Source organism: Cydia pomonella, chromosome 22 (genome assembly GCF_033807575.1).
Source record: "Cydia pomonella isolate Wapato2018A chromosome 22, ilCydPomo1, whole genome shotgun sequence".
NCBI classification, from domain to species: domain Eukaryota; kingdom Metazoa; phylum Arthropoda; class Insecta; order Lepidoptera; family Tortricidae; genus Cydia; species Cydia pomonella.
Genome location: NC_084724.1, coordinates 1,897,642 through 1,915,020, shown reverse-complemented (window position 1 = coordinate 1,915,020; position 17,379 = coordinate 1,897,642). Strand labels below are relative to the sequence as shown.

At 36.9% G+C, this 17,379-nt stretch overlaps 1 protein-coding gene and 1 long non-coding RNA gene across 2 annotated transcripts in view; one reads left to right on the top strand and one right to left on the bottom strand.

The window, feature by feature from the left end:
- LOC133530338 (digestive cysteine proteinase 1) overlaps positions 1-7,362 on the top strand; it is a 42,885-nt gene extending 35,523 nt beyond the window's left edge. The window contains exons 13-15 of the mRNA XM_061868246.1: positions 1,421-1,510; positions 4,375-4,472; positions 5,407-7,362. Coding sequence (XP_061724230.1) covers positions 1,421-1,510; positions 4,375-4,472; positions 5,407-5,593 — 375 coding nt within the window. The 3' untranslated portion in view covers positions 5,594-7,362. The remainder of the gene's footprint in view (positions 1-1,420; positions 1,511-4,374; positions 4,473-5,406) is intronic.
- A 5,099-nt stretch (positions 7,363-12,461) lies between these two features.
- Positions 12,462-17,133, bottom strand: LOC133530318 (uncharacterized). The gene is made up of 2 exons (XR_009801294.1): positions 16,826-17,133; positions 12,462-13,016 (listed from the first exon to the last, which is right to left on the bottom strand). It is a non-coding gene; the product is annotated as an uncharacterized LOC133530318 (long non-coding RNA).
- Between the last annotated feature and the right edge of the window lie 246 nt (positions 17,134-17,379).

The window sequence follows — 17,379 nt, the reverse complement described above, 5'->3', positions numbered from 1 at the left end:
TTAATCTTTGGCAGTGTTTTTGACAATTTGCTCGAAATATTTGATAATGATGACATTAATAAAAAAAGATAATAAAAAAAGTTAATCAAAAAGGTCGAAGAAGGTGCCATACTATTCTTTGAGGATATTACCTTAGGAGCTACTAACACATACAGGCTGCTCCAAAGTAAAAAATGGTAATTTGTTAATTTCTTCGAAACCGCTACACCGGCTGTTATGATACTTTGTACACTGGTTCTAAATACCCTAATGCATATGTACATTTCGGCTTTGTCCAACGGCTAGGGACACACTGTATATAAAAAAACCGGCCAAGAGCATGTCGGGCCATGCTCAGAGTAGGGTTCCGTAGTTACTCTTCTGTCACAATGAGTTAAACTGGAGCTTAAAGTATGGTAGATTGTTAACCAAGGGATGAACTGTGGGTGTACGTCTTTTTCTATGAAGGGGAAACTTTTTGCGATAACTCAAAAACAGCTAAACTGATCATATCCGCTATAGTTTTCATTTAATGTCTTTCTTAAGCTCTACTTCCAAGATTTTTTTCATATTTTTTGGACCTATGGTTCAAAAGTTAGAGGGGGGGGGACACATTTTTTTTTCTTTTGGAGCAATTATCTCCGAATATATTCACTTTATCAAGAAATGTTTGTTGAAGAACCTTATTAGTTTTAAAAGACCTTTCCAACGATATCCCACACTGTAGGGTTGAAGTAAAAAAAAATATTCACCCCCACTTTACGTGTATGCCCCTCCCCCTCCCCTTGGCCACTGGCCACATGAACTGCCCCCTTGCCCATCAGCTGGTGATGCCTTTATGTATACTTTTTTAGCCAAGCTGTGATGACCTCGAATTCACATAGACACTTTAAGAATTGACTTGTTCTTCCATGGTTCACTCCTTGTACAGTCGCTATCAGATATATTGGAGCTGCAGAGGTGGTCAAAAATATCTGAAAACGCCTTGACAATAGAGGCGTGTTCCGATATTTGTGAGCGCCTTGGCTGCTTCCATATGTCTGATGGCGACTGTACTGCATACGAGTGTGTAACTTATATTAATTAATTATAATAATATTAATATTAGGTACCGATAATTTAAATAATTTATTTGTTATTGTATTTTTTTAATTGAATAATAATTATAGCCTTATGACATTTACTTGAAATTTCTGTACTTAAATATATAAAATTTTGTACTTTAGCGTGTAGCTGCGCTCTCTCGGAAAGGTTTCCACGGAAGACCAGCGTCGAGACCCTTAGGTGGTATCTTGACATTAAGCTGAGTGGAGACCTTTTCAGTGACGCTTAATAATAAATTGATCCTGTCGTCTCATGTATTACCTAAACTTAAGCGTTTTCTGAATAAATTTCTTCTATTCTATTCTATTCTATTCTATTCTATTCTAATTGTTGGCAGGACGGGTACTGCCACATCGACAACGTGACCCTCGTGACCTCCATCAAGGGCTGGGTCAACGTCACCACCAACGACGAAAAGGCTCTCAGGGTCAGTACGATATTATGGTATTTTATATACTTAGCCATTTCCCGTTTCGATTAAATATCAGAAATTTTCAGTCATTTCACCATTTTTGCAGAAGAGGAAATCAGAATAAAAATTTTATTTGCTAAAACATGGTACAAAGGTCATGTATATTTGAAAAAAGAGTGTGTGTGTGTCGTGTAACACTCGGTTGGAACAATAGTTATTTGTACAACAAGAGAGCAAAGTTTGATATTTCTTCGAGTGCTTGTTTTGAGTCCCGTGCAAGCGAAAGATGCTATAATAGATTCACGAGCGTAGCGAGTGAATCTAATTTAGAATCTTGAGCGTAGTAAGGGACTCATAAGCGGACGAGATGTAAATAACTTTGATCTCGTGTAGTACACAAAATTTTTCACGTCAGTCAGCCATCAAAAAATACAACCTGAAAAATTGTAATCCAGACGGACGGATCACTATTTCACTCATGTTTTCTGAAGGTATTCTAACAATTAACTTTAATTACCGCAATAAAACAAAACGAAAGAAATTTCAATAAAATAATACGAAAATAATGAATTAATGAACATCAATTGACAGTTCAATCGACAACTTTTTTTTGTAAAAAAAAACTTTGTAAGATCCGGTCCGAATTGCGAATACTACTATTTGTCAACTATAGTAGAGATCGTTAAAAGTAGTTAAGTACAATAATTTACTGCGTAACAATTGCGTAAATTTGTATAAGTTCATTGTTTTGCTTGTATAATAAAATACGTAAAACATGGTGTTTTTATTAAATTTTAAACTTTTATTTCATTAATTAATTATTACGAATGAAGACTCGTAGGGTGTTTTGGAACGATGCGGTCTGACTTATTTCGGGGGTCTAATATAAACCGTCAATATACGGAAGGTGTAGATACGTCAATATACAGTTGAATTAAGTATGAATTGTTTTGTCTCTTTCTTTTTGCTAATGACGTGAAAGGGACAAAGATAATAGAATCCAAATACTTCGAACTTGTATTAGACCCCGCACGTTTAAATGACATTCGAATATGAAGGTCACTTGAATGTTATTTTGTCTCACTCAGTGAGCAAAATGCGATTTTGCTCACTGTTTATAAGCAGCAAATTACCCTTGTTCCAGCTGCTGACGTGAAAAGTATATTATTATTGATAAACGTAGTATATTATTGATTAACAAATACACAAAAAACTGCTCACAAAATTTTACAAGTCAGTTCAGAAATGCGACTTACAGGCAGGGAGAACCACTAAACATAAGAAAACATTTTTGTATAACTCAGGTTATACAAAAATGTTTGCGCGGTGGTGGCCGAGTGGATATGACGTCCGACTTTCAATCCGGAGGTCGCGGGTTCAAATCCTGGCTCGTACCAATGAGTTTTTCGGAACTTATGTACGAAATGTCATTTGATATTTACCACTAGCTTTTCGGTGAAGGAAAACATCGTGAGGAAACCTGCACACATCTGCGAAGAAATTCAAAGGTGTATGTGAAGTCCCCAATCCGCATTGGGCTAGCGTGGGGACTATAGCCCGAGCCCTCTTGCACATGAGAGGAGGCCTGTGCCCAGCAGTGAGACGTATATAGGCTGAATTATTATTATTTCAGGTTATACAAAAATGTTTCCTGTTCTGTACTGTAACTGATACGGTAGCTTCACACTCGCTAAGTCAATCAAAACTATGAAATTCGAGTGTAAAAAAGTACAAAAACTAATTTCTGCATACACGTCCGGGGATCGAACCCGGATAGTCGCTGCTACCACCTGTTTATAAGCGGCTGTTTGCCAACTGCGTCACTATAGGATATACGAAAGTCGGTGAAGTAAGGGTACTTATTCTCGAGAATGAATTTAAACGAAATAGGGCCGTGACGAAATAAACGGAAGTTAATTTCTGCCAAATGTCTACCTCTAGCAGCAAGCATTTTTTTTTCAAACGTTTGTGTTGTTTAAAGCACGTTATTTGCACGATTAATTTCGAGAAACAGTGACAGTAATTGGCACCCGAATTCCTCAATTTTTGCAGCTCCTGTCAAAACGCTGATGAAATGTAAACACAAATTTACTAAGATAACGCCGAAAATATGCTGAAAATTGCGATAATTTTGGCCCAACATATGTCGACCACTAACATCTGCCCGCTGTTAGTGGTCGACATATGTCAGACATTATGTTGCGCATGTATTAGCAAATCCTGAATAATATAATTTTATTTATTTATGTAAAAACAAACAAGCATACGGCCCGCCTGATGGTAAGCAGTATCCGTAGCCTATGTACGCCTGCAACTCCAGAGGAGTTACATGCGCGTTGCCGACCTTAACCCCCTCCCACCCTCGTTGAGCTCTGGCAACCTTACTCACCGGCAGGAACACAACACTATGAGTAGGGTCTAGTTTTATTTGACTGCGGTTTTCTGTAAGGTGGAGGTACTTCCCCAGTTGGGCTCTGCTCTAGATCTGGAATGACATCCACTGGCTGTGCCCTACCACACTAAGCTAGACGACATTCACAATGCTATACCTCTCTTGTGGACGTAGTTTAAGGATATACCCGGGTACACTTCTTATTTGCCCACCGTATATAATAGTACATTACGATACAAGTGCGAAAAATAGGAAATTCGAAACGAGTGGCGATAAATTAAAACACGACCGAAGGGAGTGTTTTAAATCGACACGAGTTGCGAATTACCTATTCGCACATGTATCGTACAACGTTTTACAGTACATATGGCCCTTTAAATGTTCGACACAGTAACGTAATATGCTACTTCTCGCACTAGTGCTATAAAGTAGCCCCATATGTACTGTAATAATTATTGACAATATAATAATAAACATGTGTTTCCAGCTGGCCATCTTCAAGCACGGCCCCGTCTCGGTGGCCATCGACGCGTCGCACAAGACGTTCAGCTTCTATTCTCATGGCGTCTACTACGAGCCCCAATGGTAATATATTTGTATTTATTTTCTCTTCTTCTTCCTCGCGTTGTCCCGGCATTTTGCCACGGCTCATGGGAGCCTGGGGTCCGCTTGACAACTAATCCCAAGATTTGGCGTAGGCACTAATTTTTACGAAAGCGACTGCCATCTGACCTGCCAACCCAGAGGGTAAACTAGGCATTGTTGGGATTAGTCCGGTTTCCTCGCGATGTTTTCCTTCACCGAAAAGCGACTGGTAAATATCAAATTATATTTCGTACATAAGTTCCGAAAAACTCATTGGTACGAGCCGGGGTTTGAACCCGCGACCTCCGGATTGCAAGTCGCACGCTCTTACCGCTGAGACACCAGCGCTTTTATTTTTGCTTTTTGTATTTATTTTCTATTAGTAGGAAAGCTATACTCTGTATCTTCAGGTAATAAAAGTAAATAAAATCTACCCTCAAATGGCTTCTTAAGCCAGTTGAGGGTAGATGAAAACATTACATGATCAAATAATGTAGGTTATAGTCAGGTCGTTCAGTGACAGATCCAGGCGGTTTTGTATTTGGTTGGTTAACCAATAAATGTTATAACTACCCGAAAATGTACAAATTGTTTACTTTTATTTAAATACCTAAAGATACAGAGTATAATTGTAGCATTAGCTTTTGGTAAAGCCATCATTTTTTTTTTATCATCGTCGGTGGCAAACGAGCATACGGCCCGCCTAATGGTAAGCAGTCTCCGTAGCCTATGCACGCCTGCAACTCCAAAGTCTCCTCCCCCTCCTCCCCCCTTTTTCCAAGTATAGGCACCTGCCGTGATAGCAGAGGACGCTGGTTCGATTCCAGCCTGGGGCACTGGAGGCCTTGGTCACTTTTTCTTAGTATATGACATTTATTTCAGTTTACTATATTTTTAAAATTTGCATTCAATCGTTACAATACTTTGTCCCCAGCAAAAGCAAGGTGGAAGACCTGGACCACGCGGTGCTGGCGGTCGGCTACGGCATCCTCAACGGACAGAAGTACTGGCTGGTGAAGAACTCGTGGTCCAACATGTGGGGCAACGACGGCTACGTGCTAATGTCGTCCAAGGACAACAACTGCGGCGTCATGAGTGCGCCCACTTACGTACTCATGTAGATTTTAGAAGGAAAAGTTTAACAGACAGACACTAAAGAAAAACTAACAGCACAGTTTAAACCTGACTTTAACCTACATTATTTGATCATGTTATGTTTTCATCTACCCTCAACTGGGTTAAGGAGCCATTTGAGGGTAGATTTTTTTAACTTTTATTTAAATACCTGAAGACAGAGTATAGTAGCGAAATATATTTCTTAATAATTTAAACTTTCATCGCATATTAAATTTAACATTCCAGTACCTATCTTTATATTAATCCATTTTGGCACAGGGTTTTTTATGTGTAGATATCACTTTTTTTTTAGTTTTATGTAATATTTTGTATTGTTAACGAAAGTAGTTTATAGGGAGCGTGCATGAACTGTAGGAGGCAGCACAGGAGCTGTCAGATTTTTGGCGCGAGGAGTAAATGTGATGTTTATTGTTCCGATGTAGCCCACAAGATGGCAGCACCTACTATGCACAAGAAAACACGTGACGTGAACATGTGCATGTTTTTGGTTCCGATTCAGGCCACAAGATGGCAGACCCTCCAACGCGCACGGTCCCTATAGGGAGCGTGCATGAACTGTAGGAGGCAGCACAGGAGCCGTCAGATTTTTGGCGCGAGGCGCAAATGTGATGTTTAATTGTTTATTGTTCCGATGTAGCCCACAAGATGGCAGCGCCTACTATGCACAAGAAAACACGTGACGTGTACAGTCAGCGTCAAATACTTCGTAGCAGTCACTGTACATGTGCATGTTTATGGTTCCGATTCAGGCCACAAGATGGCAGACCCTCCAACGCGCACGGTCCCTATAGTGATATCAATTTAATTATAGAAATACTTTTATATGTGTTAATTACGTCAAAATGAAAAGTTCTAGAGCAATCCATGTCAAATAATATGTAAGTTTATCATAGCTTAAGAGTTCTTAAGAGGAAAGGCGATGGCCGCTTCTCCATACAAACGTAGTCCCCATTTTCCTCCCCGTATATTGACATTCTGGAAAATAATTTTACATAATTTGATGTATATTCACAATAACTATGCCTACCTTTGACTTTTTTCGATTTTTTGATTGTTGTAAAAATTTGGAGCGAACAGATTTCATACAAATTTTAAAATGCTCCTAGCTCATATAATAACAAAAAAATTTAAAATAATCAAATCATAGCTGTCAATATACAGTCACGTCTAAATATATCGATTCGAACAAAGTGCCAAAAATATGTATACACAACATTATAGCCCATCTATTAAGGTTGTGTATACATATTTTTGGCACTTTGCCCGTATCGATATTTTCAGACGTGACCGTACAACAAATTGTATTTTTTTAATACTACCGACGCACAAGCATAGTGGCCCGCCTGATGGTAAGCAGTCTCCGTAGCCTATGTACGCCTGCAACTCCAGACGAGTTACATGCGCGTTGCCGACCCTAACACTCGGCACCCTTGTTGAGCTCTGGCAACCTTACTCACCGGCAGGAACACAACACTATGAGTAGGTATAAAAATATTTTCAATAAAGTTAATATCCTGAGACGAAAATGCGGATTACGTTTGTATGAAAGGGCGTTAAAGATTATAAGCACACCCTCGCACGCACTCTTCACGCAAGCGGTGTGGCGTCTCTCATAACAATCTGTATAATTCAACGCGCTCTTTCCCTTCTACGCAAACGCGTCCGGTGTGCACACGAGTTAACATTGTGTAGTTATACATTTAAAAGAGAATTGGTTAAGATCCATAGAATAAAGATAAAAAGTTGTCTTTCATTATTTGTATTATTTTCAAGAACGAAAATCCCTTTAACTACCTACCCTTTAACTTGACCTAAAATATCGGTCAAGAGTATGTCGGGCCATGCTCAGTGTAGGGTTTGGTATATGGAAGGTGGAGGTAAGGAATTAAATCTCCATGTACTAAAAAGATCAAAAAACCTTAAATAGGTGGCGCTACAATACCTAGAATACTTGAAAAAAAAAAACAAATCATAGACAGCGCACTTCACTCCGTCAATAACGCCTAGGTTCTTAGCTACTCTAGCGCTACTCTGGAGAGATTTGGAACTATTATTTATAGCTGATAGCTGGATACTTTTGCAACAGTTCTACCATAAGAGATTTAACTCCTTTTAAATCCATAGTTCCGTAGTTACCATTCTGTCAGAACAGGCCAAACGGGGGCTATTAGTAAGTATCATGTACATTACAAGCATAAGGGAGTACCTTCGCAGCGCTTTGTACGTCTTTTTACTGAGAAGAAAAGATTTTTTGCAATAACTCAAAAACGGCTGGACCGATCATGTTCGCTATAGTTTTCATTGAAAGTTTTTATTAAGCTTTTGTTTCATGATTTTTTTCATAATTTTTGGACCCACGGTTCATAAGTTAGAGGGTTACACTTTTTTTCTTTCGGAGCTATAATTTCCGAAAAAAATAAATTTAACAAAAAATGGTTTTTAGAGACCCTTATTTGTTTTGAAAGACCTAGCCAACGATACCCCACACTATTGGGTTAAAACTAAAAATTAAAGAAGAAAACAACGGGTTCCACTTGCCGGCAGAAGTGAAAACTTGAATATTAACGTTGTGCATTTTTGATATTTTGTAATGGTTAGGGAATGATTTTGCAGGAATTGCTTTAATTATCAGTATAAAAGTACTATCATTTATGTGGTAAAATACAATATTCATTTATGCTATCGTACACAAACATGACAATTTATATTACATTAAAAATGTAACACTTCAGAATTATTACAATTATTTAACATTAAAAATGCACAACGTTAATATTCAAGTCGCGCCGGCGGTCTACTGGCTTCAATGACATTGTATCAATTTTTCGATCAGGTCACGTGGCCGTCTTACGAATTTTCAATCTGTCGAATCTGTCGGTCACGTGACCTGTCGCGAGTTTAACATTTATTCCTCATCACAAAAAGTGCACAGCGCCGCTAAAGAAGTTTTCACTTCAAAAATACGAGTATATATTTTGTAAGGGAGGTACCTAACCTAAACATTTTTTATGTAGTTTATATTTTACCGTTCTTTCGCCATGCATGATTCATGTCTCCCTGCCAAATTGCAGCTTTCTAGTACTAATGATCACGGAGCAAAGTACGGACGGACGGACAGACGGACATGGCGAAACTATAAGGGTTTCTAGGTGACTATGAAACCCTATAGAGCGCTATGATTAAAAAAACTGCTGGTTGAACACAGTGCATCGAAAACTTGCATCGATCCTACTTAATTGTTCGTTCAGTGTTTCCCGATATTGTGTGACAAAGGCCGAAAGTTAAATTAATTAAGCGAGCACCGGCTGAGGGCTTTATTTACGGCATTATTCGGAAACGGGAATACAATAGCATTTTGCAGTGCACGGCGGGGAACAACAATACATTCATGATAATGCAGGGGACCTAAAACGTATTATTTACGTTTTAATTAGCTTTAAAATTACTTCTGACGTTTCGAAGACGACGAGAAAGACTGGCTACAGCACTGACATATGTATATCTAAGGACGGGCCTTACGGGCACTAAGAATGGTGCTAGTTCTGTGGTGTCACTCACGAATTTGAGCCAATCGTGCAGTCTAATGCAACTAGTTGCGGCAATCGCGCGCGTGATGCGAACTCATCAACCAATCGCGTTGTGGCGATAGACAGCACGACTGACTCGAATTCGTGTGCGTGATACCGCTGTACTGGTCCCGTTCTTATTGCCCGTAAGGCCTGTCCTCAGATATATGTCAATGGGCTACAGTTTACATCAACATCCAGCTGTGCGAGTTTGGTGAAATCCAAGTGGATGGACGTTTGGCGCTAGAGGGCTCCAGATCCGGTCGAAATGACAATAGGGTTGTTTTCATCTACAAATCTTAGGGCAGAATTGTATCCCAATAAAGTCTTTTGGATTATAAGAACATGTTAAACTACTTTTAGGGGACCTGTAATGACCATATTTTTGTAAATATTGAATTTAAAATATCTTTTGGCACACGTCACGTGACCAAACTCGAAACGTCATTGAAGATTCTGATGACGTCACAACTCTCGGATTGACACTGTTGACAGTTAGGCGATAAACAACAAATGACAAATATCAGTTGACAGTTCTTATCTTCTTAGTATGTATGTAGTTGTGTCAAACCGTAAACTGTGATGTCACACAATTTTCAAAGAGCGTTTTGGGCGCGAAAGCATCTGTCAAAATATATTTTGTTAATTTAACATATTTAAAGCCGTTTTTAGTATAAAAGTTGAATTTTAGGCCAACTTTTAGTTAATTTAGAACGTAATACAAGCGTTTCAAAAAATTGGAAACAACCCTATTCACAATACATATTACAGATACCAGGTATTGGTTTCCAAAGACTGTATCAGAATCAGACTCCGAGTGTTTAATTTCTCATCAGTGCATTGACGAGGGCATGCTTCGTCAGTTTTCATACTTTGCACTTTTATTGGACATTTTTATCAGTTTAAAATTTGGTGTTTTTCAACACTCCAGCTGGTAAAGGCTCTCTTGTTTTTTCGAAGAGAAAGTTGTGTCGAGAAAGAAAGTGTTTTACAAGTTAGAAGCTTTTTACAAGCTTTTTACAAGCTTTTATTAAGTTTCACCTGACCCGTCTGTCTGTCGGTCTGTAATCAAATCTTGCAAGTTAAATTTGATCCACTTCCCGGTTTCCGATTGAGCTGAAATTTTGCATGCATATTAATATTTTATTAATATTTTATTTATTTATTTAATTTTTTAATTTAATTCATAAACATAAACAAACTTCTACAAAAGAATTCTTAAAAGACTAATTTCATAAGCAAAACTTGTACAAAAGGATTCTTAAAAGTAAACCAGAAGGTCTGTTTCCTAAGTAGGCGAACCTGTGATTTAGGATAAACAGTGCCCCTCCCCTTAAATATAATTATTAATTACAATAACAAGGTAAGAGATTCGATCGAGATATGTAAGTCGAGTGACAATACAATATTATGGTACCATCGAAATGATCTGACGATGGAGACAGGAGATAGCCAAAGGAAAGGAAGTCTGTGTAAAACAACGCAACCAAATGGTGTTTGGAATTTTTAGAATTGTCTCGATGAGTACCATTAGTTGCCTGTGGAAAGAAAAGTATAGTCAGCGATAAAAGCTTGTACCAAGAATGAAATTTTTATCTACAAGTGTTACAAAGTACTTTGATGCAAAATTTTGAGTTATTTCCTTATAAATCTTGGCTGGTAGAGTGAGATGAATTTTAAGTAAAAACATTGATTTGGATTTGATTTGGTTTGCTTTTCTTAGATTTTTTAAACCGTTGGTGTGGTGAAAAAATTCGTGCTTCATTCGAAGGCAAAATTTATTTTACCCTCGTGCTTTAAAGGCGACGCAACGCTCAAGATTCCATTTTCTAACCAGGCTATGCTCGGGGTTCAATTTTGGATCTTTTCGCTTGCTCGGGTATCAATAGCACGAGTGGTTAAAAAAACTGTTTTTGTTATTTGTAAAACAAATGACCTCTCGTGTGTATGAAAAGGATCCTGACTGGCCGAATATTTAGTCATATTTATATATTAGGGTACTTAAGTATACTTAAAATACAGTTGATGTGGAAAACTTCAAAGGTAGGTACGGTTCTTGAAATAACATACCACACTCGGCCTGATTCGAATTTTAATATGTCAAAAATTTGATCTAGATACGATATGGACATGGACGTTTTTGTTTTTGTTTGAAGAAACGTCACTATTGTCACTGACATATCCGATCCATATCGGATCTAGAGCTGTGACTTCCGGTTCGAGCGCCATCTTTATAGTCACGCCTCGTGATTCATTCCTTTGTTTTTTGCTCATTAATTTTGTTTAAAGTGTAATATAGACAGCTTATTATACAGTAAACTAATGTGGTAGTGTGCAGTGAATGGATGATTAATCTTGAAACGCTTTTAACCACCATTTTGGAGTCAATAGCCAGCCGGTAGTCCACGTGCTAATTGTAAAGTCCAACTATTGCTTTACAAGAGCTGATTAAATCACCATACACTGTCTTGTACTAACCGTACAACTTTAGTCGTATTTAAAGCTCGTAACACCTTGATACTGGCGAAATAATCCCACTGAAGCCATAATTTTAATAGTATTTTATGCAACAGTTGTATAAGAAGGGTCAAAAAAGGCGAATGGCGTGAGTTACAATGTGAGCTGGAGCCGAAGGCGTAGGCGATCATTGTAGAGGAATACGCCACGAGCATTTTTTGACCTACTTATACAACGTTGCATACAATACTTTTCCTACAAGTCAACAAAAATAAATCTTAATTTAGGTAAACAAAGCAAAAGTATATAGCTAAGACGCGCGAGCATCCCTTGTTACGCGCCCGGCCCGCCCCGGGCCGCGGCCGGCCGGTCGGCGACACCTTCTCGTAACTCACGAGGCCCTGGTACTTGTTCCTTGCTAAATTCAATTTTTGGCCAGTTTTCTTTCGATTTTGGCCACAGTAGCCTACGGAGACTAACAAGCATCGCTAAGCGGTCTTCGTAGTCTATGGGTGTTGCTATATTACGGGTGTTACATGAATGTTACTGACTTATGAAGTAATTGTTTTTACTATGCAACCAAATGAATATTTTGTAAGTTGGCAGCAATGCACTTAGTTTAAAACTGTATTAGTTTTGATTTTGTTAGGTTGGTAGCCATTAATCTCAGTAACGTTATAGCGATTCAAAGCACAAGTGCTGTTATGAGGAATAGACAATATAGACTTTTCTTGAAACCTTTTATGTATGTTTTTATATTCGTGTTAATGAATGCATAAATGACAGATAACATTAGAGGAGTAGGAAAAAGAATGAATGAATCTAGAGCTAATTTTTGACGTTTATTAAAGTTCCAATCAGCCGGCTGTAGGTACTTATAATACCATCATCGATATATTTTCATAACTTTCTCAATAACATCAGCTAAAGCTTTCTTATTCCTCTTACTTCTCGCAATATACAGTGGAACTTGAAACAGATCCACTCTCTCTAATTTTGTCGGCTTCTTTTTCTTTACTTTATCAATCTTCTCCTCTTTCAAATTACAATACGGGCATTTTACAGTTTGTAAATCCATGTATCTCCTTTTCGGCGGGGGCTGCATGCATCGTTTTTTAACGAAATCATATTTCCATGTTGTAGGACAGAGATATGTATCAATCATGCCTTCGCTGCCTACGAATTTTGAAACCGCATATCTGAAATTATCTGCGGATCCCAGTTTGCTCGGTGAACGACTGTATATACGTCTTGTTAAACTACTTATTAATGCTTTTAATATGGTTTCTTGACATTTTCCGTCTTTTTTATCGTATCGATACCCAATGGGACAAAACGCCGACGCTTGAACGATGAGACACGTCAATAAAATTTTAATGTCCATCTGTAAATGAGATTTTAAATTAAAAGTTGTTTGTTGAAGCGAAATTTGCATGTTGTAATAAGATATTGTAATTTTTTGCTTCGTAAAGTCTGGTGAGCTTAGGCTAGCGTCCCGCGGTGTTTTTCATAATTATTAATTTATAAAAACGAACTTAAAAACATAGTCCTTTGGATTTAAGGAATGGAATGGAAACAAACTCCATGAAATACTAAAGGAACTTTGGAAATGGCCTATACATCGTGGGTCAATTAAACCAGACATATTTTAACGGGTTATTCCCACTAGTTACCACCAAGTTGTTACCAGTGGTAACTACTGGGATTTTTTTCCCACCTTTTACCACTGGTAACTACTGGGGAAAAATCCCACTAGTTACTACCAACTTTATTTGGTGGTAACTACTGGGATTTTTTTCCCCAGTAGTGACCACTGGTAAAAGGTGGATTTTTTTTCCCAATAGTGTACACCAAAATTTGGTTAGCGTTCAATACTAATTAAAACAGTATAAATATAGAGTGCTTTAATCAATAATGTATTAAGTCGAATTCATTCAATTCAATTCAATTCAATACTTTATTGATAAAATAAAATTTTACATGACATGCATGCATTTTTGCATGTCAGGTACCATTGTGCTTATAGCTAAGTCTTATTATTTAATATTTCTCATAGTTGAGAGGCAAGGCTGAGTTAACGAACCAGTTGTTTTGTATGTATATATATATACACATATGTACATAGTTTTACTCACTAGATACAGTGCTAGGTCTCGAAAAAGGCATCGACAGAATAGTATGCATCAGACACCAGTTTAGATTTAAGTTTTTTATTGAAATTTTCGTCGCTCGCAGTTTGTTTTAACTCGAGTAGTATTTTATTATATACTTTAGGCCCTACCGTGTGCATACACTTTCTAGACTTGGCAAGTCGCGTTTTAGGGGGATAAAGTTCATTTTGCCTTCTGGAACTCGCACCGCGTGCGTTGCCGCGAGTCGGAAATTGCGTTAGGTTACGTCTTACGTATTTTGCCACTTCGAAGATATATAAACACGGTAGGGTGAGAATTCCTGTTTGTTTAAATAGTTCCTGTGCTGGATGGTCCCATGGGACCCCAGATATGCACCGAATCGCTCGTTTTTGGAGTTTGAATGGCCTCAGTCGGTCCGCAGCGTCGCCCCATAGGTCAATACCGTATGTTAGTATTGAATGAAAGTAGCCGTAATAAGCTTTCTTAACATTATTATAAGTTAATTAGTTATTAGTGTAATTATAACTCTATTACTGTTTCAGTAAACTGCCTTAAAAGTGATCAAAAATAGTCGATCTTTGTTGACTGACGTGTTTGTTCGTTCGTATAATTGTGACGTTATTTATTGAAACGGACCTTAATGTCGATGGCACTTACGCCATTATTCAAATATATTTTTTTTTGCCGAAGAAAATGTTTTTTATAGCGTTGTCTGCACACGATACGTTTTTATTTTTACACCTCAGTCAAAAAATCATTAAGTTTTCACAAAAATTCTCATTATCTCTAAAACAAGATCGATTTCAAGAAACTTTGTATGACATTTTAGTCTCCAAATGCGGTCAAGAATACACGTTTAAAATCTGTCGGGTTTAATTGGCCCACGGTGTATATTATAACAGTTAGTAGTAAATAGATCATTATATGATCAAGCTATTTGGCGTACCTTCGGGCTACACCTGCAACAAAATTCTAATAAAGATTTTTTATAAAAGTAATTTGATAAGTCAGATTGGAAATAAACGGAATTTTTATTATGAACATTCAACATTCAAAATTCTTTATTCAATAAAAACACGTAAAGCATAATCAAAGTCCTTTTCGCCCCAAGCATGTTGCACTTCATGGCTTTCTGGTAAAACTTTAGTGTGGTATTTTGTAACTCGGTAATGGTCCCTTACCGCTGACATTATTAGACGTTTATCTCTCGGTCTAACAAACATATTAAATGAATGTATGCAAACAGCAGTAAATAGTTAACATTTTTGCGATTATTGACGGTCACGGAGCGAATCATGATGTTTACGGCACTGGCAAGCTTGAGCTCATTTTAGTAATGGGTTCCATTAGATGAGGTTATGAAATATTTTTACTAGTTTTATTTAACGTGCAAGATTCGTATGCAAATATAATAACTATAAGAGTTATCTTTAAAAACTTACTAACCTCTCATTTTATTGACACAACGAAAAACGAGCATATAAAACATAACAATTGCCTGTAATTTAGTATTAATCTAGATGTAAGACAATTTGTGTGCCCTGACTGGGTATCATAGAAGCTTAGCGTATAACTTTAATAACGTCTCATGTACTACAAATAAACATCTTATTTTATCTTATCTTATCCTAATAAAAAAAAAACACTGAAATAAAAAAAAATGCCCTATATTAGCTCAGAATATAAAACACTGTTGGTAGAGGTTGGATGGTTCTTCTAAGACATTATATTTCCAATTTAGAATTTCCTCTCTAAACTGCCAAAGCACTTTGTTGGGAAGACGGAGCTCATTTTTCATAATTTCAGAGCATAGATGCATGCTCCGAAATTGCATGCATCTAAGTTAACCTTTAATACGAATTTTATAATATGGCGTGCAGACTTGTCTGACATAATCTTATAAGACCGTGTAGGTATGTCAATAAAAAACTATTTTTCTACTCGTCGACTGTAGTGGTTGAATTAAGATTTCGTATAGCAAACTATAATTGCGTACTTTTCATGTATGGGCTCCCAACTCAACTATAAGATTATTTTTGATCCACTGTAGTCAACTATAAAAAAATACCAATCACGTGCCGCCGCGCTCCCATAGATAAGACTATAACGGGCGCGGGGTCACGCGGAGTCGCGCGTTTATGTATTTTGTACTACATTTTTGTCTTTTTTATAGTTAAAAAAAACTATTAATTTAGGTGACTCGTAGAAAAAGTATTGTATACAATAGTGATATAATCAAGCTTATCAATCTCGTACCTTACTTAGGCAACTCAGCAAACTTCAATGCTTAAACACGGTACTAGACTGAAAAGCTCTCTATTAAATCTTGATTGTATAAAATACTATTATCTACACACATATCATAAACCCTCTATGATGCCTACAAAATTACGATAAACTGTTTTGTAACAACAAATTTCACATCAAAATCGATTTGGTTATGACTTCAAATTTGGAACATCTCTGAAAAAAAAGCAATTCCATTTGACCTCTATTCTAATATCAGTCAAGATGACTTTTTGTTCGAAATGAAATGTCAATTGCATACAATTTTGACATATCTCGCATGTTAGTTTGTATCGAATGATACGGAAATAGGTCCCCGACTCTAGTTTGTCTCTGAATTAAAAATAAACTACGAATGCGTGACATGCGTGAAAAAAAGTTTTCATTTGCCGCCATTTGACGTACAGTTTATCTTTTAATTAGTTTTAACTATAAAATGAATATTATGTTTTGTTGTTTCTAAAGTAACTATAGCAAAAGTTTCGTGTAAAATGAGCGTTAAAAATATTTCGGTGACGCCACCACATATCCGCGATTTCCGCCGTTAGTGAATATATTAAAGAAATTTTATAATATGTGAGTAGATAAAATAGTGTATGTAACTGTACATAATTAGGCATTGAAACACTCGTGTGATCCTTTTAAGAAACTCACTTCGTTCGTTTCTTAAACCCACACTCGTGTATTTTAATGCCATTTATTATGTAGCAGTCACATAAACTACTATTATACACACATTTTTTACACAATTTCGTGCAACTAAAACTTTACGTACCTACTTTACTTCGATGCACCTTGTACAAGCTTTGTTAGAATATTATTTACGTTTCATATTTCCACTGCAGAAAATCTCCGCGTTATTTTGAAACGAGATATTTTCTACGGTTTTTTATTACTTATCACTGGAGTGAAATAGAATACGTTCGTTTTATAACTTTTTAACGATCAGCCTCTGATTGGAAAACGCAATGAATTTAAAATCACCGCGGTGCTCGAGATGAGTGAATAATAAAGACAATTCTTGGTGCTGACAATTTAAAAATGACAATCTATTGACAGTACCTGTGTAATTATTTACCTTTTATCAAAGAAATTAAAAAAAAAGAAAAAAAAAAGAAAATTTAAAGATTTTTTTTAGCTACAGTAAATTTACTGCCATCTTTCGACACATGATTAATGTTCGACACATGATGGCTTTTTGATACTTAACAAATTTAACACATACCTGACAGTGAAAGAATAAGGATCAAAGTCAAATGACGTTCTAAAAGTTTTAATCATGTGTCAAAAGATGGCAGTAAATTTACTGTGGCTACAAAATTTTCTTTA